At 42.1% G+C, this 21,221-nt stretch overlaps 1 protein-coding gene across 4 annotated transcripts in view; it reads left to right on the forward strand.

Annotated features, from left to right (window-relative positions):
- The window catches only part of Usp46 (ubiquitin specific peptidase 46), a 68,571-nt gene that overhangs the window by 16,890 nt on the left and 30,460 nt on the right, over positions 1-21,221 (forward strand). For all 4 annotated transcript variants that reach the window (XM_070012931.1, XM_070012932.1, XM_070012929.1 and 1 more), the window contains 3 exons: positions 14,209-14,289; positions 18,399-18,612; positions 19,463-19,692. In XM_070012931.1, coding sequence (XP_069869032.1) covers positions 14,209-14,289; positions 18,399-18,612; positions 19,463-19,692 — 525 coding nt within the window. The remainder of the gene's footprint in view (positions 1-14,208; positions 14,290-18,398; positions 18,613-19,462; positions 19,693-21,221) is intronic.

Consider the following 21,221-nt stretch of genomic DNA (forward strand, 5'->3'; position numbering starts at 1 on the left):
CCTTTGAAACAATTATGAGAATCTTTTCTTTTTATAGAGAAAGTGAAGAAAAAAGGAATTGATGGGCTCAGGATGAGTCAGGAGCCTCCTGCCAGGGTGCTAGGTTGGCCAAGGAAAATGAAGGCCAGTGAGACTAGAATGACTAAGACGTAGCAATTCCTGTGCCCAGTCCCTTTTCGAAGGATTTTCTGCATATTTTACTCCTTTGATTCCTCACAGGAATTCCATGAAGAGGATACCATTTCTCTCTCTCTCTCTCTCTCTCTCTCTCTCTCTCTCTCTCTTTCTCCTTCTCGCTACCAATCCTGGGGCTCATAGCTGTTGAGCCACACCTCTACTTCCTGCTTTTTCTGGTTTATTAAGGTAAGAGTCTCACAGTTTTGTCTGTCTGAGTTGGCTTTGAACTTTGATCCTAAGATCTCTACCTCCTGAGTAGCTAGGATTACAGGCATGAGCCACAGGCACTCAGTTTTGTCTATGTCTTATTATTATTTTTTGAGTCAGTACTCAGGGCCTGGGTACTGTCTCTTAGCTTTTTCACTTCAGTCTGGTTCTCTAACACTTAAGCCACAGTTCCATATGTGGCTTTTTTTTGGTGGTTAACCAGAAATAAGAGTCTCATAGACTTTCCTGTCTGTGCTAGCTTTGAACTTGTGATCCTTAGATCCTTAGCCATCTGAATAGCTAGGATTCTAGGTATGAGCCACCAGTGCCTGGCTAAACTCTTACTTTTTATTATTTTTATGTATATTTTTTTTGTCGGTTGTGGGACTTGAATTCTGGGTCTGGACACTATCCCTCAGCTCTTCAACTCAAGGCTAACACTCTACCACTTGAACCAGAGCTCCACTTCCGGGTTTCTGGTGGTTTATTGGAGATAAGAGTCTCACGGACTTTCCTGCCCAGGGTGGCTTTGAACCATGATCCTCAGATCTCAGCCTCTTTAGTAGCTAGGAATACAGGTGTGAGCCACCAGCACCAGCTTAGTTTAACATATGGAAAATAATGGTATCCATCTTAGAGGATTATTGAGGGACTTAAACTGAGGACATAATACAGAAAAGTGACTGGACATAGTAAATGCTACTTGTGAGTCAGTACCATTATTATTAATTACATTCAATTTTCCCTTAAACATCCTGGAACTGTAGCAGGTGGCTCCTGACTCAGCCACAGACCTTGGGCTGAATTGAATCATTTCCTTTTTATTTCACTTTCTTTACAAGGTTATTTTGGAATGAGTCTGGCATCAGAAGTCTAGAATTCTAGACTAAAGGATGAAGAAAACTAGTGCTGTATGTAGGTGTTTTCTTTTTCACTTGTGGTACTAGGGTTTAAACTCAGGGCCTTGTAGGCAGGCACTCTGCTTCTGAACCAGTCCTCATTATTTTTGAGAGATAGGGTCTCACTTCCTGCCTAGTCATATAACTGGCCTGTGATCTGCTTATTTTAGGCTTCCTACCATAACTGAAATGACACCTTCCATTGATATGGAGTCTTGTGGACTTATTTTCTTTCCTGAGTCTGGCTTAGAATGATGCTCCTTCCTGTCCTGTGCCCAGCTTATAGATTGAGAAGGGGGTTTTGTGAACTTTTCTTCCTGGACTAGCCTTGAACTGTGATACTCCTTTTTTCAGCCTTCCAATGGCATGAGCCACTGATTCCTAGCTGTTATATACTATTGAATTTTGAAAATTTAATTGGTTAAGCAGCCTTTGGAATAGAGGCCTAAAAATGATGTTTTAGTAGCTGCTTATCTATTTTATCTATTTTATTCATGCTTTATAACTAAAGACTTAATTTCTCTGTGTATGTGGATGTAATCATTACATGGTATCTTTGGCCTTTCTAGTGTGCCCTCGGGACTCTGTTCAAATTTGAAAGAGAGGGGCTGGGAAGGTGGCTCAGTGGTAGAGCGCTTGCCTTGCATGCATGAGGCCCTGGGTTCGATTCCTCAGCACCACATAAGCAAAAAGAAAAAAACCGGAAGTGGCGCTGTGGCTCAAATTGTATAGTGCTAGCCTTGAGCTGAAGAGCTAAGGGACAGTGCTCAGGCCCAGAGTTCAGGCCCCACGACCGGACCCCCCCTCAAATTTGAAAGAGAGGCTGTGCCTTGGGATGCAGAGACATATGGGTGGCTATAGTGAGATTTGGGGAAAGTTGGTCTCCACCTCTGGGGACCTCGTCAGACACTGTCAGTGTCATTGTTTCAGTTATTTCCTCAACCTTGGCAAGATTCTTTTTTGTTGTTGTTGATCATGGGACTTGAACTCTGGGCCTGCGCGTTGTCTCTCAGCTCTTCAGCTCAAGACTAGCGCTCTACCACTTGAACCACAGTGCTACTTCTGGTTTTCTGGTGGTTGATTGGAGAGAAGAGTCTCACAGATATTCCTGCCGGGCTGGCTTTGAGCCATGATCCTCAGATCTCAGCCTCCTGAATAGCTAGGATTACAGGTGTGAGCCACTGGTACCCGCTTCAAGATTCTTTCTCTATATGTTCTTCAAGGAAGAAATTCTAGCTTGTGTCCTTTGTAAGATCTTTTTTTTTTTTTTGAATTGTCTTGAAAAGAAATTGCTTTCTATATCATTATATGTGATTCATTCTTTTTGAGTCGTTGTTGTTGTGTGTTTGATGTGTCACTAATACTCTTGGTAGTCTCAGAATCACTTTCCAAGGTGCTTTGAAAAGCTAACATTATAGCCTGCTTGTTGGAGCTTGTCCCAGCTCAGATTCTATTTTTAATAAAGTTGGCTGCATTGTTTTCAAAGGTTACCACTTTTTTTTTAAACTGAAGGAAATAAGAAGTTTGTTTCAGACCCTATGATTTCCCCCCATGGAGGCATTCTTTGTCAGCATCTGGTCATATAACAATTATTTTCACTGCCTCCTGTTGCCTTTGGAACCATTGTGCTGCCTGTTCACAAAAGGCTTTTGGCTGTGTAATGCACTTCACAATTTATATAGTGCCTGCCACATTCACAGTTTGTCATTCTCTCTGCTGCCCCTATGGACTGGGGAAGCAGGATCTCAGCAACTTGACCTCTTGGCCAGGAAACCTCCAAAGAAAGGCAAAGTAACCAAAATCAAAGGCAAATAAACACTGGCAAGGAAAACAGGGCAAATGCAACCTGAAGTATGTGCTGAGGAGCCTTTGGTAAGTAGTATGCAGGGAATTAGCTTACTAGATGTTAAAAATTAAATATATTACATTTTCAGTACCAAAAATTATACATACTCATAGTAAAAAAAAAAAAAAGAGTTCTATATCTCATGGCCCCATTCTCTGACACCCCTGTGCATTGTTAATAATTTCTTAAGTGTTGATCAGGTGTGGTGTGGTGTGCCCTTAGTCCCAGCTACTGTAAGAGGCAAGAGACTCACTTGAACCTTAGAGTGCAGAACTAGCCTGGTGAGACCTTATCTCCACTTTGCGTTCCTGCCACCCCAAACAAACAAACACACAAAAACCCAAGCCAAGCAAATTAATAATAATTTTTCTGTTGTTCCATTAAGATGTAGGTGTTGAATACTGCGTCTACGTTGACCACCTTGTGTTCTTCAGATATAGAAGAGTAGTAGAATCAAAGTGGTACAAAGCTGGTCAGGTAGAAATTGATTGAATGATGATGATATTTCCAGGAGTGGCCCATCTACAGTGTTACTCTGTGCTATGTTCTTATCCCCCTATCTCGGATAAATTCTTATACTTGTGTGGCAACTTTGTTTAAACAATGCTTTAATTGTATTTCCATTACATATGTGTGTGTGTGTGTGTATATATATATATATATATATATATATATATATATATATATATATATATATGTGTGTGTATATATATATATATATATATATATATATACATAATTATTTAACCAGCTTAGTTCTTCTTTTTGTTTGTTTGTTTTCTTTTTGTTTTTGTTAGTCATGAGGCTTGACCTCAGGGCCTGGGCACAGTCCCTGATCTTTTTGGCTCAAGGCTTTTTTTGCTCTACCACTCTGAGCCACAGTTCCACTTCCAGTTTTCAGGTGATTAATTGGAGATAGGAGTCTCTCAGACTTTCCTTTCCTGGGCTGGCTTTGAACTATGATCCTCAGATCTCAGCCTCCTGAGTAGCTAGGATTAAAGGCATGAACCACCAGTGCTGGGACTAGTTCCAATTTTTTTCTCTTACAAATCTTGCAGACACTGTCTGAGCTATTGACACAAGTATTCATTTTCCCTCAGTATTCATTTTCCATCCCTAATGCAAAAGAATATTTTAACATGAGTTCTTAGGTAAATCTTTTTACCAGCCTTCCTTGCAGCTAGGTATAGCCTTGTGACTAGATTAGATTTTGGCCAGAGAGGTTATACGACAAGTAATGTGTGAATCTTCCAGGAGCATGCATGCAAGCTAAGAATGGTCTCTCCTGTTTTTCTACATCCCCTTGGCAGAAATTAGTTGATGGTAGAACCTAGAGAAGCCATCCTAATTTCAAAGCAAGCAACTGACACTTGAGGTCAGCAGAGCAATGAGATAAATGAGAGTAATACAGTTTTGTCTGATGAAATTATCACACATACACATATAAATCACAAAAATACGAAAAGATGGATTCTGAGACCGCCAGTACCTTAGAGCTGCGACCTCAGACCTACATCATCTTGAATATTTATAGGAAAGCGATAAATACATTTTTCCATCTTGCCAAAGACACACATATTATTTGGGTCACTGTTTCAGGCTTCTTATCTCTTCCCACTTCTGTGACTATATATGGTTGAATAAATTGAAGGAGAACTGAAGGGGTGAAGGACATGGTCATTTAAATTGTTGTTTGATACTGCCCACTTCATATTTTTAGCCCTCATGATCATTGTCATCATCTTATGAGACATTCCCTTCCTGTCTGTTTCTTTGTCATATACACATTTTTACCCTTAACATAATTAGCCTGTAAATCTGCTAAAAATTTAAAAGAGCCACAAAGATTTTTGTAGCCAAAGGTAAATACCAGCATTTCAAGCAAAGAGTTTCTTTCCAACTGTCAATATCAGTGACATTCTGTATCCATGGAAACCAGTTCCTGGAGTGTGTCTATAAGAGGGATGAGAGAGAGCGGAGCTGGTGATGGGTACCACTCATGCCTCATTGAACAGTACACACATTTGTATCAAAAAATGGTCATGCACACCATCCCCACTTGTGTATCCACCCAGCTAACCACCCAACCCTCAGGCACTGTGAGCTTACTATGTGCTCCCCACTGAGAATGCACCGTGGCATAGGTCAGAGAAGCCCTTTGCTCTCATTTAGTGCAAACATGTCTTAATGCCTGTATAAATAAGAGTTGGAATATACACTGTGAGGGGGAGTAGAGGTTGAGGAGGGAGGAGATATTCTAATTTCCCATTGCTGCTGTAAAAAATGACCGTAAACTTAGTAGATTAAAAACAGAACTTTATGGAAGTGGAGCTGTAGCTCAAGAGGTAGAGCACTAGCCTTGAGCTGAAGAGCTGAGGGACAGCACTCAGGCCCAGAGTTCAAGCCCCACGACTGACACAAAAAAAAAAAGACTAGTTAAAAACATAACTTTATTATCATTTAGGTCTGGAGTTGTTAAAGGTGTGACTTGTGTTGCACACTTTCCCAACACTTTAGGGAAAGTCTCCTCCCTCAGCTTTAGGGGGTTCTGCAAGCTGCTTGTATTCCGTGGCTCATGGGCTCTTCTGCTGTCTCTGAGCCAGCAGTGTAGCAGCTTCAGTCTCTCTTACCTTTGCTTCCTCAATCACAGCTCCAACTGATTCTGAATCTTCCTGCCTCCCTCCTACTAGGATGCTTGTGACTTGTGCTGAACCCACCTTGACAATCCAGGACAACCTTATCTCCAGATCCTTAATTTAATCATAGCTGCACAGTCCCTTTTGCATGTAGGGTAATATTATCAAAGGTTCTAGGGATGGGATGTGGATGTCTGGGGAGGGGTTGTTCTACCAATTGTGGGGACTGAAAAGAGAGGGGCGCTGGGCTGTGAAGAATTTTCTGAGGGGCTGATCTTTAAGCCAGTCTTACAAAAGAGTAAAAGGGTAGGGGAAGAGTGCTCAGATGAGTGGGAGGGGATGTGAAGTGACTAGGGACATTAGTTAGGCAATGTAGAGAGGAGAACAAATGACAAGAAGAGTGTGGTGACAGTAGTGCAGTCAGTCACTGGAGGATTCCAAAGCAGATTTGTGTTTTTACAAGCCTTTTGTTGCAGTATTGACAGTAGTGGGTTAGGGTGAATGAGGTGGACCCTGGAGTCTGTGTGGGAGGTGGTAGTAATTCAGATAAGAGATCCTGGCAGCCTGTCCTGGCTGGAGGTAGTGGAATGTGAGAGATTTAAGGAGTGGCAATCTATAGACTGTGATGGGGGGGGGGGCAGCGTTCAGCAGGGGATGTTTGGCTTACCCTGAGGTACTAGCATGAGTCCCAAGGAGGAGAGTGTTATTTACCAGAGGAGTGAGAAACTTGTTTGGATAAATGGATGTTGAGTGCTTTTAGGAATGCCAGTGTTGGTGCAATATAGAGCCCAGAAGTGAGGTTTCAAGATAGAGTTGGAAATGGTTGGCTTGCAGCTGCTGATTGAAGTCATGGAGTAATTGCTGTCCGACTCTAGAGAGAAAGTTAAGGGGAAAGGGTTGGGTTTTGAGTCACTTGTGGAAAAAGATAACCATCTAAAAGCACTTCTGCTGAAGTCTACAACGTTTGGAGTTCATCAGGGATACTGATGAACTCTTCTAGAACCTAGAAGAGGATCAGGCAAGCTTTCTTATTGCTATTAATTTAACTGTGACTTTGGGGATCAAACTCAGAGCTCTGTGGGTGCTGGGCAAGTGCTTCTCCTCTGAGCCACTTCTTCAGCTGTAGAATAATGTCTTCTACAAGAAGACATAGGGCTAAGGAAATAGAAGTAAGTCTTACAGGAGATTTTATTATGAGAAACCTCAAGTATATTAACGTTCTAGGCTGCAGTGGCTATTATATTATCTTAGTGGCTTAAGCAATCCAGATTTACTGTCTTACCATCTGGATGTTCAAAATGGATTTCCTCAGGCCAAAGTTAAGGTGATGCAGGGCTGCAGTCTCCCTAGAGGATCTAATGGGAACTTCAGTTTCTAGGTTGTTCCAACACTAGTGGCTATCTGCATTCTAGGGCATTCCTGCATTCCTTCATCTTCAAAACTCCCAAAGGCAAGTTGAGTCTTCATACAGCATTGTTCTACTATGTCCTGCCCCTGCCTCCCACTCTGAGGATCACTAATAATTCAGGGCTATGGTCCTGAAAATGGTCCATACTTTAAGACCAGCAGATTCATGAATTAATATCATCTTCCTTTGCTATGGAAGGCAATGTATTCACTAGTTTGGGTGATTAAGACATTCCTTTGGGTGACCATTATTCTGCCTATATACAGTCATCAGCCACTTGATATTTTGATCAGTGATGGACCTCATTCTTTTTTTTTTGTCCTGGGGCTTAAACTCAGGGCCTGGGCACTGTCCCTGAGCCCCTTTTGCTCAAGGCTAGCACACTATCACTTGAGCCACAGTGCCACTTTTGGCTTTGTTTTTTTCTGTTTATGTGGTACTGAGGAATGGAACCCAGGGCTTTATGCATGCTAGGCAAACACTCTACCACTAAGCCTCATTCCCAGCCTGGACCTCATTCTTATATAACAGTGGTTCTGTAAAATTATAATGGAGATGTTGTGTTTTGGTTCTAGTGGAAGTAACCCCATTGCTCGTGCAAACCCATACAGTTAGTTATGCACAGCACAGAACACTCGATGATAAGCAAGTACATTACTATTCATTCATGATAGCATTTACTATAAGATACTGTATCCAAATGTACTCATTCTACTGAAACAATGTGCTATGTGCAACAGTGGCCACAGATCACACATCTTGTGTATACATGTCTCTCGATTACATCCTTTTCTTTGTGCTTGGTTTGATTCATTGGTTGTAGGAGCAGTAGACTGTTCCTATGCACGTGCATGCGTGTGTGTGTGTGTGTGTGTGTGTGTGTGTGTGTGCGTGCGCGCACACAGGTCTATTCATGGAGTGGGGTAGGACTATTTAGGCTGGTGTAAGTGCACACAGTAACAAAATTGCATAATGACATGTGTCTTAGAACATGTTCCCATGGTTAAGTGATGCATGACTGTATGTGTAAAAACATAAATAGAATAGTGTGAGCCCACTCACACACATCACTCAGCTTCAGTAACACAGCATCTCCCCTCCTCCTCACCTCCCCACATCGCTCATCTTAGCGATCATTTGATTCATCTGTACTTCAGTAAAGACAATTGTTTAAAGAAGGCAAGCTCGGATGAGAGTAAGAATGGAGCTGGCAATTGGGGGAGATACATGGGGAACATAGAGATTCTCTGTGTATGTTGTATGTGTGAGGGAGATATAAGGGAGATGCTGAAAGGTGTTTAACTTTTTTTTTTTTTTTGGTGGTACAGGGGTTTGAACTGCCATTTGAGTCATGCCTTCAGCCTGGATGTCTAACTTTTGATGAGATGGATTTAATAAGGACAGATCCTTTGGCAAGAGAGATGTATTCACCAGTTATGAGAGAGGCATATGGGTTTGTGATTAGTAAGTAAAGCAAGTCCTTGTCTGCTGGTTATAATTTTGCTTTTCTAAGTGGAGAGGTATAGTGAGTAGAGTCAATGGAATGCTGATGTTCTGAGACATTTGGGCAAAGTTGAACATAGCCATCCTGGAGAGGGGAGTGAATATACTAGAGACATGTTGGAATAGGGTACATGTTGAGTGCTACTAGAATTGGGTGAATTCCAGTGGATCTGGTCAGCATGGTGATTTGACTTTTCCCACGCTAACATTGCACATATGTCTGATTGTATGCTCAGAGGCGGTGGACAATATGGTTCATACTGGATTTAGATTTTTCTGGAATATCCAAAGGTTAGGATATAGGGCTCTTCAAAGGGCATAGACTCTAAGCTGTATAACAAAGAAACCTGAAGGTGGTGAGGAATGTTGACCTCAGAGAAGAGCCAGGTCTCACTGAAGACACCATGAGCTCACTTTATTCTCTCCTTGTCCTGTGCTGTGGACTCAGTGTGTATCATGACCTTCACTCATAGATTCCCCTCCAGAAAGAGGAAAAAATACTAAGATGGGTAGGGAAGAGCAGATATAACCCAAGAATTAACAACCAGAAACATCATAGGTTAACTTAAAACTGTTCCTTTTTTCCCCATAATGTCTTAATGAGATCTGTTTCCATGTGTTGTGTTTTTATATCTGACATTTTTCCTGGGCTCTATGCCATATATTCTAATTATCCTTGAAAAATGGCAAAAGGATATATTCAAGGTACATTATTTACATTAATTTGTGATTGAGAAGTAACCTTATTGAAAAATTTGTAGTGATTTTGGCCGATGCCATAAGATGCCGCCCTAGTTTGTACATAGAGTCACAGTATTGTGAAGGCAGTAACAGCTGGCTCACTGGAGGAGACCTGCTAAAGCCACTGCATACGAGTGAGCATTGATCCCTGCGTCCCAAATGACAGGGAGAGAAATGTAGATGGGTAAGACGGCAGAAAGGAATCAAAACAAGTGGGAACAGGATTTTTGTAATAGGTATGTCATTTCTGCTGTGAAAGGGAGAACCAGCGTTGTTCTCTTTCCTTGGGTTTGAGTTATCTTATAGTTAATGTTTACTTAGCAGCAAGTAGACATCCCACCCTGCTTCTTGGGCCATTTCTTTTTGGGAGAGAGATGCTAAATAGCTGGGAATGTGGCATAGTGGTAGAGTTCTTGCCTACTATGCATGAAGCTCTGGGTTTGATTTCTCAGTACCACATAAACAGAAAAAGCCAGACCTGGCACTGTGGCTCAAGTGGTAGAGCACTAGCCTTGAGCACGGAGAGACTCAGGGACAGAGCCCAGGCCCTGAGTTCATGGCCTACGACCAGCAATAAGCAAACAAACAAACAAATAGAAATACTAAAGATATCAGTCAAAAATAAGTTGCAAAACATTTATTATGATTATGATTATGATTGTTGTGCCTGGCCTGGAGCTTGAAATCAGGGCCGGAGAGTTATCCCTGATCCTTCATGCTAAAGACTAGTGCTCTACCACTTGAGCCACACCTCCACTTCTGGCTTTTTTAAAATACTTAATTGGAGATTAGAGTTTCACAAACTTTCCTTCCCAGGCTGGCATTGAAATATGTGATCCATAGATTGTAGCTTCCTGAGTAGGTAGGATTACAGGCATGAGCCATCAGTGCCAGGCTAGTATTATTTTTAACAAGAATTTCTTCATTTTTATTTTCTTTCTCTCTCTGTGAGCTACATAACTTCTCGCCTGAGAAGGTGAGAAAGCTATCGAACGATGGGAGATCCACATGACAAATGGGAGTCTGCCCTCCCCATTGCTCATACATCAGTTGGTCCAGATCCATGGGCCCTGTAGCCACGTAGCAGTTATCTGCAGATCAAACAATGAAGACCCTGAATAGCACAAAACGATCCTTAACAGAAAGAACAGTGCTGGAGGAATATCAATACCAAATTTCAAACTCTACTACAGAGCCATAGTAATCAAAACAGCTTGGTACTGGCACAAGGAGAGATCCCAGGACCAATGGAATAGAATTGAAAACCCAGAAGTGAACCTACAGACCTATAAGTCATCTAATCTTTGATAAGGGAGCTAAAAAAAAATAGAATGGAGGGGCTGGGAAGGTGGCTCAGTGGTAGAGCGCTTGCCTTGCATGCATGAGGCCCTGGGTTCGATTCCTCAGCACCACATAAACAAAAAGAAAAAAGCTGGAAGTGGCACTGTGGCTCAAGCGGTAGAGCACTAGCCTTGAACTGAAGAGCTGAGGGACAGCTCCCAGGCCCAGAGTTCAAGCCCCACGACCAGACCAAAAAAAAAAAAAAAAAAAAAAGAATGGAAGAAAGACAGCCTCTTCAGTAAATGGTGCTGGCAAAATTGGTTAATCACTTGTAGAAAACTAAATATATCACCCTGCACCAGAATCAGCTCCAAATGGATCAAAGACCTTGGAGTCAAAGCAGACACCTTGAAAAGATTACAGGACGGAATAGGAGAAATCCTAGGTCTCTTTGGCACAGGCTGAAATTTTCTTAATAGAGATCCAGAAACACAACAAATCAAAGAAAGGTTGGACAATTGGGATTGCATGAAATTGCAGAGCTTCTGCATGGCAAAGGACATAGCTGACAAGATAGAAAGCCCACGGATTAGGAAAAGATATTCACTAGCCCTGCAATGGACAAGGGTCTCATATCTAAAATATTCCTGGAACTCAAAAAATTAAATTCTCCAACAGCAAATCCTCAAAGAAACAACTGCCCAGTAAATAAGTGGGCTAAAGACTTACAGGGAAATTTCTCTGAAGAGTAAAAAAGGATGGCCAATAGACACATGAATAAATGCTCAACCTCTCTAGCCATAAAATAAACGCAGATCAAAACAACATTGAGATACCACCTCACCCCAGTTAGAATGGCTATAATCAAGAACTTTAATAACAGTGATGCTGGAGAGGATGTGGACAGAAGGGGACCCTACTGCATTGTTGGTGAGAGTGTAAACTTGTTCAACCACTTTGGAAAGTAGTATGGAGATTCCTCAAAAGACTCCACATAGAGCTTCCCTATGACCCAGCAATCCCACTTTTGGGCATTTACCTGAATGATCACAAACAAGGCCATTCTAAAGCTACCAGCATAACTATGTTGACTGCAGCATTATTTACCATAGCCAAGATATGGAACTAACCCAGATGCCCCTCAGTAGATGAATGGATCAAGAAAATGAATTCTATGCCTCCATCAGAAAGAATGACATTGCCCCATTTGTTAGGAAAGGGGAGGAAAGACTTGGAAAAAATTATATGAAGTGAAGTAAGCCAGGCCCAAAGAAATATAGGTCCCATGGTTTCCCTTATTTGCAATAACTAGTATATATCTAAGACAGTAGAAATAGTCAGATAAGTTGATATCAGGCGAAATGAACCCTAAAATAAGGACTCAAATGGTTTTCCTTTCTTTGTTATTGTTTCTAACATATTTATAAGATGACTTTTTTGTTGCTTTGTATGTCCCTCCTACACGGTATAACCCCTGTTTTTGATGTTGGTATAATTTGTGGAGGGGAAAGGAAAAAACAAATTGTTTAAATAGGGCTGCAGGTGGACCCATTGCAACAATGAAATGTACAAGATGCTATGTTGAAAAAACGAACTTTACAACTTTGGAGGGGGAAAAGGGAGAGATGGGAGGGAAGGGATGGTAAGGGAAAACAAAGGAGGAGGCAACAATGCTTGATAAGAAATGTACTCATTACCTTGCTCTTGTAATTGTAACCCCTCTGTAAGGCATTTTCACAATAAAAAACTTATTAATAAAAAATAGTATTTGTGTTGATTATGTCCAGCTTGTTTTCTTGGTATTCTCCAACCAAAACTACATAAGATTTATATTGTATTAGGTATTGCAAGGAATTAAGGAATGATTTACAGTAGATAGAAGGATGTGTGTAGATTATAAGCAAAATTATACTACTTTATTCAAGGGATCTGAGTATCTCCTCATGGATCCTGGAACTAGTCCCATGTGCATAATGAGGGACGACTGTACTTACCTTGTTCTGAACTTTAATCACTTTTCCTATTCCCAGCTGACTCATTTAGGCCTTGGAAAGTAAAGATAATCCACCACTAGTGAATGGCCTTTAGTGGGGCTTGGTCAATGTTGTGGTGTTTTTTTGTTTGTTTGATTTTTTCCCTCCCTCCCTGCCTCCCTCCCTTCCTTCCTTCCTTCCTTCCTTCCTTCCTTCCTTCCTTCCTTCCTTCCTTCCTTCCTTCCTTCCTTCCTTCCTCTTTCCTTCCTTCCTTTTTTTTTTCTTTGTACATGAGCCTTGGGGCTTGAACTCAGCTTAGGCACTCTCCCTTAGCTTTTTTACTCAAGGCTCTACCACTTGAGCAACTCCTCTACTTTTGGCTTTTTTGGGTGATTTTTGGAAATAACTCTTATGGACTTTCCTGTCTGGGCTGACTTCAAACTGTGATTCTCAGATCTCAACCTCTTGAGTATCTCGGATTATAGGTGTGAGCCACTGTACCTGCTTGGTCAGTATATTTAAGAGATAGGATTGCTCTGTGTAGCATTTGGTTACAATCAAGGACTGTCAAGTGTGGCTTCTAGGTTCAACCCCTAGCTCTACCACTTACTGGCTGACCCTTTGAGTTCCTTGTCTGTTAAGTAGGAGTCATTATGGCACCTACTTCATAGAGTAGTTTGAGGACGAGCAGCACAGTCTCAGCATGTAGCAAGATGACTCAGTAGCTGTTATTATCATGTTGGAGGCTCATGTGACTTACCGTCTGATACCAGTAGTCACAATGTTTGTTGGACATTTCCCTTCCCAGCAAGGTGACCTTCCCTGACCACTCTACTGAAAGGTGCAGCTGTCCACTCTTTATCTCCTGCATGCCCCCCCCTCCATGCCATTTCCCACTGTATTTTTCCAGTGTGCTATCACTTGCCAAAGTAATGCCTGATGTACTTGTTGTGCTCCAGGCCATCTCCATCTACTAAAATGGGAATTCCAGGAGAGCAGCCATCCACATCTGTTTTGTTCCACTCACTTTTTCAGACGAGATCGGGCTCATTCAGGGTGGTATGGCTGTAGACTCCATTCTTTTTTCAATGCCTAGTCCCAGGGACCAGTGTGGCTCCGTGAGTGCACAAATCCTTATCAGAATGAAGAATTCAACTTTGAAAGTGGCTATATATTTCTAGCCACTCTGTTTCTAAAAGCTGATTCAGCTGTCAGGAATGCCAGGGTTTTACACAGAAGTTCTTAGTGATAGCTTGCTCATTTGCCTATCTATCTAAAACCTCCTTTCCTCAGGAAAGATGATAGAAGCCAAATAGGACAGGGCTGTGGGGATGAACAAGTTAGATGAGAAGAAGAATGGAGCTGCTATGAACTAGTCTACTGGTTAACTAAATTCTGACCCTTTTCTTTCAGCACAAATGTTCCCAAACTCCTTGTTCATAGGAGGTGCTTGTCACAGTAATGCACTGGCTTAAGTTTCACTGTACACTCTCATGTATTTTCCATGCAATAGAACTTTTGGTGTGTTTTCTTTCAGGGCACCAATGCCTCTGCTCTGGAAAAAGACATTGGTCCAGAGCAGTTTCCAATCAATGAACACTACTTCGGATTGGTCAATGTAAGTAATTCAAATTTAATATGTTTATCAAACATTTTGAAGTATTTGAGACAACTTCCCTGCTCTTTTTCTTTTCTACTTGTTTATTTGTTTATTTTTTATTTAGTTATTTATTTTTTGGGTCCAGTCGTGGGGCCTGAACTCTGGGCCTGGGCGCTGTCCCTCAGCTCTTCAGCTCAAGGCTAGCGCTCTACCACTTGAGCCACAGTGCCACTTCTGGCTTTTTTCTTTTTGCTTATGTGGTGCTGAGGCAAGCGCTCTACCACTGAGCCACCTTCCCAGCCCTTGTTTGTTTATTTTTGAGACAAGGTCTCCTTGCGTAGTTCAGGCTGGCCTGGAACTTGCTGTGTAAACCTCAGGCTGGCCTTGAACTTTTGATCCTCCTGTCTGGACCTCCTGAGTGCTGGGATTATAGGCATGTACCTTGCCTGCCTCCCATTTTCATCATTACTTTTGTGTGTGTGTGTGTGTGTGTGTGTGTGTGTGTGTGTGTGTGTGTGTGTGTGTGTGTGCTGGTCTTTAGGCTTGAACTCAGGGCCTGGGTGCTGTCCCTGGGCTTTTTTGCTCAAGTGTGTGTGTGTGTGTGTGTGTGTGTGTGTGTGTGTGTGTGTGTGTGTGTGTGTGTGTGTGTGTGTGTGTGTGTGTGTGTGTGTGTGTGTGTGTGTGTGTGTGTGTGTGTGTGTGTGTGTGTGCTGGTCTTTAGGCTTGAACTCAGGGCCTGGGTGCTGTCCCTGGGCTTTTTTGCTCAAGGCTAGCACTCTAGCACTTTGAGCCACAGCTCTACTTCCATCTTTCTGGGGGAGTAATTGGAGATAAGAGTCTCAGGGACTTTCCTGGCTTCTAACTGAGATCCTCAGATTTCAGCCTCCTGAGTAGCTAGGATAACAGGCATGAGCCACCAACTCCTGGCTCATCATTGCTCATTTTTTTTAGACAATTTTTATGTTCTTCAGTTAGTAGAAGTAGCAAATATTTGCCAAGGATATTTCGATCTATTTCTGAGAGGATTAGTTGTTCTAGAAAATGTTGTTAATGACTATATTCATTATTTGATCAAATTCACATTCTGTCCTTGTGCTTCTAACACATACCAATTTCATAAGCCTCTGTAGCTAAAGCCCTTTTATCTTTCCTCCCTTTGTCATGTGGGTCAGCTCTTCAGGAAGTCTTCAATTTGTTATCTACATTGTACCATCAGTTTGCAAAGTGTTACCAGCCTGTCACCAATAACTGCCTTACAATGTAATTTCATAAAGAAGCGGATCCTCCATTTCCCCATCTATAAAATGGGATTCCATCCTCTTGGGTTATAATATAAAGAACCAGAGATCCTATGGCAGACCATGGTGTGAGGCTGTGTATGGACGCTCAGTCAATGTTAGATCCATTTCTTTCCTGGGTCTTGTTCACTGGATGTGGCAGAGCATGTCCAAAAGGTATCTGGGTGAAAGTGAGACACTGAGTAGAAAAGACTAGAAGGAGGATGACTTAATTAAGGAACTGGGCACTGTGTTGGCAAAACACTGACTTCTAGTTGTGCTAGTTCTTGTTTAAGCCATTGTGTGAGGGCCTCTGCTTAGTTTTCTGAAGATAGTTATTCAAGTCATGGGAATTCTGTCTTAGCAAGGAAAAGACAGATGCAAACTGTGGAGAAAAATAAAGAATTAAGCCACTTCCTAGTTTATGCAAGACTTCTGAGAACTGTGCTAATAGCTTCATCTATGAGCTCTTGAATAGTAATTTATGAAAGTTCCAATATCTCTTTTAAAGAATGTGTTCCTGCTACATAATTATGTCAAACTAGATTGAAATGTATGAAACTAAGTAGTCTTCCATCTCAGCATGTGTAGACATGCCATGTAAGTTTACTGGAGTGTCCTTTCTTTCTTGGAGACAACATTCAAACCAACAGCCTGAGAAGTGTTCTCTTTTAATCTTCATGGCTTCTTTGTGATCTGGGTTATTCATCTTGTTATTTCCTTAGGAATTTTCCTGTTCATTTTACCCTGTAGGACTAGTTCTCCAGTGAAAGTCTCAGCTGGACTCTCCCACAGTGCTGCTCTTACAGTCACTAGGAATGAAAGAGATAATGACTTGTCTCTCTCTATGATTTTGAGAGGGATAAAGTAGTACTGTTTGGGCCCTACTTTGATGGTAGGATAACAGGGCCTTGGGTGATACTGGATTAGGACAATTGTCACCTTGAAAGAAATAAGAGGGGGCTGATTTAAAAGTAAAGTGAGGGGCTGGGTAGTTGGCTCAGTGGTAGAATGCTTGCCTCGGATACATGAGGCCTTGGGTTCGATTCCTCAGCACCACATAAGCAGAAAAAGCCAGAAGTGGCACTGTGGCTCAAGTGGTAGAACACTAACTAGCCTTGAGCTGAAGAGCTGAGGGACAGTGTCCAGGCCCAGAGTTCAGGCCCCACGACCGGCAAAAATAAATAAATAAAAGTAAAGTGATGGGAAGCTGGGAAGTTGGTTTGAGTAGACACTTTTTTTTACCTCCATTTCTCTGGAGTGGGTGAGGCACTGTAGTCTGAGCCAATGGGCAGGGAACTTGTTGTTGTTGTTGGTCATGGGCTTGAACTCAGGCCTGGGCACTGTCCCTGAGCTTTTCTGGCCAAGGCTAGTACTCCAACACTTTGAGCCACAGTGCCACTTCCAGTTTTCTAATGGTTAATTGGAAATAAGACCCACTTGGAATCTTGAAAGAGGGAAAACAGAAACAAGCTTCAGCTAAATGGCTTCTTATTCTTTGATTCTTTCCCTCTTTCCCTCCTTCTGTCTTTTCTTCCTTCTATTTCTCCTTATCTTCCTCTCTCCATCCCTCTTTCCCTTCTTCCCTGTTTTCTTCTCTCTCTCCTTCCCTCTGTCTCTTTTATCCCTTCCTGTCATGCTTCAATTTAATCCAAGTCCTCATGCTCAGCATGTAGTGTACCACTGAGTTACATCCTGAAACCCCTCAATTGCTTCTTGATTTGGATTTTTATTTTCACTGTCAGGGAAGTTTTGATGTATTACAATTAGGTATCTTTTATCTAGACAGCTGCTTTTCTGAGTCTCTGTATTATATAGATTTTTTTTTTCTTTTCTCCCTTCCTAAGCTTCAGAAGTTCTCATTGGACTCTATTTGGTCAGAGTACTTATTATCATTTAAGAGACATCTATGGGTTGAGAAGCATCAGAATGATGTGTAGGAGTCTCCTCTTACCTGTGGGGATGTGTTTCAAGACCCCCTGCCCCCCCTCAAGAGGATGTGCCTATATTTGTGGGTAGTTTCCTATCCATATATTTGTAAATTTAATTTACAAATTAAACACAGCAAGAAATTAACAATAGGTAATGTTGTAAGAAAGTAGCACAATTCAAACAATGTATTGTAATAAACTTAGTAGCACTTGTTTCTTTTTCTTTTTCTTTTTTGCCAGTCCTGGGGCTTGAACTCAGGGCCTGGGCAGTGTCCCTGAGCTTCTTTTGCTCAAGACTAGCACTCTACCCCTTGAGCCGCAGTGCCACTTTTCTATGTATGTGGTACTGAGGAATCAAACCCAGGGCTTCATGAATGCTAGGCAAGTATTCTACCACTGAACCACATTCCCAGTCAGTACTTGTTTCTTAATACTAGCTCTACTTGAACCACTATGGATCAGATAACAAGCAGGCTCCTTAGTGACTACTGAGCAGGTGCTCTATACAGCATGGATACACTGGGAAAAGGGATGGCTCACCTTTCATACCGTGATATTTCAGCATGTTATTAGAAATGGTACAACACTGAAAATTAATGAGTCATTTATCACCACATTTTTTTTTTCATTTGATCTTTTAAGTCTGCAGTTGACTACAGGTAACGGAAAGCACAGAAGGTAAAGCTAGAGGCATCAGGGGACTGCTGTAGACTTTATTCCTTTACCTCTTGGTCAGGTCATCCCTCCAGTGCGGAGAGTAGTTAGCTGGTATTTTAATATGGCAAGTTGGGCTCTGATACAGGGAACTGTGGGGAATCTGGGCAGGCTCATACATCCTGGCCATTTCTCTCCCTCCTCTGATCCAGAGGTGGCATGGCCCCGGATAGTGACTCAAGCCACCCTTCTTGTCCTTTGGCAGTTTGGAAACACATGCTACTGTAACTCCGTGCTTCAGGCATTATACTTCTGCCGGCCATTCCGGGAGAATGTGTTGGCATACAAGGCCCAGCAAAAAAAGAAGGAAAACCTGTTGACGTGCCTGGCAGACCTTTTTCACAGCATTGCCACACAGAAGAAGAAGGTTGGCGTCATCCCACCAAAGAAGTTCATTTCCAGGCTGAGGAAGGAGAATGGTGAGTAGCGGGGCTTGAAATAAGGAAAATGGATAGTTCTTGTATGTCCCAAGTGAAAAGCTGATTATTTATTTATTGGTGCCAGTCCTGGTACTTCAACTCAGGATCTAGGTGCTGTCCCTGAGCTTTTTTCCCTCAAGGCTAGTGCTCTACCACTTGAGCCATAACTCAGCTTCTGGCTTTTTTTTTTTTTTTTTTTGGTTAATTAGAGGTAAAGGTCTCATGGACCTTTTTGCCTGGACTAGCTTCAAACCATGATCCTCAGATCTCAGCCTCCTGAGTAGTGAGGATTACAGACATGAACCATCAGCACCCAGATCTTGTTTTTTTTTTTTTGGTCCTGAGCTTGAACTCTGGGCCTGAGCACTGTCCCTGAGCTCTTCAGCTCAAGACCAGTGCTCTACCACTTTGAGCCACAGAGCCACTTCTAGTTTTCTGATGGTTAATTGGAGATAAGAGTCTCAAAGACTTTCCTGCCTGGGTTGGCTTTGAACCGTGATTCTCAGATCCAGTCTCCTGAGGAGTTAGGATTACAGGCATGAGCCTTTGGTGCCTGGCAAAACCAGTCTGTAGAACACAGTAAGAATCTTGGTACTTTTTATATACCTGACAGTAGGGAGAGAGGGGGAAGTTAGTCCTTGGTGGGCAGCAAAATGTTCGTTTTATTAGAAGTGAACAAAATTCTTTTGAAACTTATTCATTGATGCTACAGAGTAGAGCTGAATATATTCATATTCGACACCTGTCCACCCTTGCAATATAAAATATTGAAGCCTGGAATGTAAAACTAAGCACATCTTTGCCTCTCAGGAACCTGAGAGTGAAATAATGACCTTCTTTCCCTTTCCAGATCTCTTTGATAACTACATGCAGCAGGATGCTCACGAATTTTTAAATTATTTGCTAAACACTATTGCGGACATCCTTCAAGAAGAGAAGAAACAGGAAAAGCAAAATGGGAAATTAAAAAATGGCAACATGAATGAACCTGCAGAGAATAATAAACCGGAACTCACGTGGGTCCATGAAATTTTTCAGGGAACGCTCACCAATGAAACCCGATGCTTGAACTGTGAAACTGTGAGTACTGGGGCTCTCTAGTGACTTCCTAGATTGTGTTATGTGCAAATAAATACAGTGTGGCATTCAAGTACTTAGGAATTGACTTTAATATATGTGGACCGTCCTGTTTATGCCTATTACAAGTGTGAACTTTTGGAAGCATGTATTCATCCCAGACGGCTCCACATTTGCTGAAGAAATGGGTGGGCACAAATCTCCTGACTTGCTTGATTGTTTTATGCTATGGCCAATTTTAGGGTTTAAAAACTGAACTAGATCTTGACCATTGGCCTTAGAAAAGACTTTTGACCAGGAATCAGTGGCTTACACCTGTCATTTTAGCTATCTCAGGAGGCTGAGATCTGAGGATCATGATTTGAAGCCAGCCAGCCTGGGCTGGAAAATTCATGAGACTTTTATCTCTAATTAGCCACTAAAGAAGTTGGAAGTGGACCTTTGGCTCAAATGGTAGAACACCATCCTTGAGTGAAAAAGGTAAGGGACAGCACCAGGTTCTTGAGTTCAAGCCCTAGGATAAGAACCAGAAAAAAGGAAAGATTTTGGTTGTGAGGAAGTCAGGTGTGATTTGGAGGAGACTATGGCCCTGACTTACATGCAGTCTCAGCCATGTTTCAGTGAACTTGAAACTTTGGAGATGATTGAATCTTGTTTGTACCATCGTTTGCTGGGTACGTGAGAAATCATAGTATTGTTTAAAGGATTTCAAAAGGTCTGGCCTATGGCACTCCCTTCTTGGTAGCTGAATTTGAAGACAATCTCCAGAGATCAGTAATTTGTGTATTGTATAGGCTTTAAACACAGAGTAGCTTTTCAGTCTCTGGTTTCCCTGTCCTCATCTGTAAAATGGTGAGTGTGAGTCTCTCCTGGGCTGCTGGGAGAAGTAAAAGAGTCAAGCGCTTTGCACTTGTAAAACACTTAGGATTGCGGTTGGTACATAGCAAGTGTGCAATAAATGTCCTCTGTTGTTTATTCTAACTACAAACAACTCAGTCTTCTGTGGGTTAATTATGGGCCTCAGAGTTTCTTGATATAATATGAAGTTTATATATGATTGGGCATCTTTCTACAGAGAGAGAGATGGTAGCTTTTAACAGGTGCTACTAAGGGCTTGTATCTTAGTCTGATTGGGGTGCTGTGACAGTGCTGTAATAAATGGGTGGCTTAAACAATAGAAGCTTAGTTCTCAGTTATAGAGGCTGGAGTTCTGAGATTGGGGTGTCATCATGGTTGGGTTCTGGCCAGATGGCTGCCTTCTTGTTGTATCCTCATATGTGTCCTAAATGTCTTTTTTTTTGGGGGGGGGTCCAGTTGTGGGGCCTGAACTCTGGGCCTGGGCTCTGTCCCTCAGCTCTTCAGCTCAAGGCTAGCACTCTACCACTTGAGCCACAGCCCCACTTCCGGCTTTTTTTCTTTTTGCTTATGTGGTGCTGAGGAATCGAACCCAGGGCCTCAGGCTGCAAGGCAAGCGCTCTACCACTGAGCCACCTTCCCAGCCCCTCCTAAATGTTGTTCTTCCCTTCTCTCTC

This window comes from Dipodomys merriami, unplaced genomic scaffold (assembly GCF_024711535.1).
Source record: "Dipodomys merriami isolate MVZ:Mamm:240054 unplaced genomic scaffold, mDipMer1.0.p SCAF_9, whole genome shotgun sequence".
In the NCBI taxonomy this organism is placed as follows: Eukaryota; Metazoa; Chordata; class Mammalia; order Rodentia; family Heteromyidae; genus Dipodomys; species Dipodomys merriami.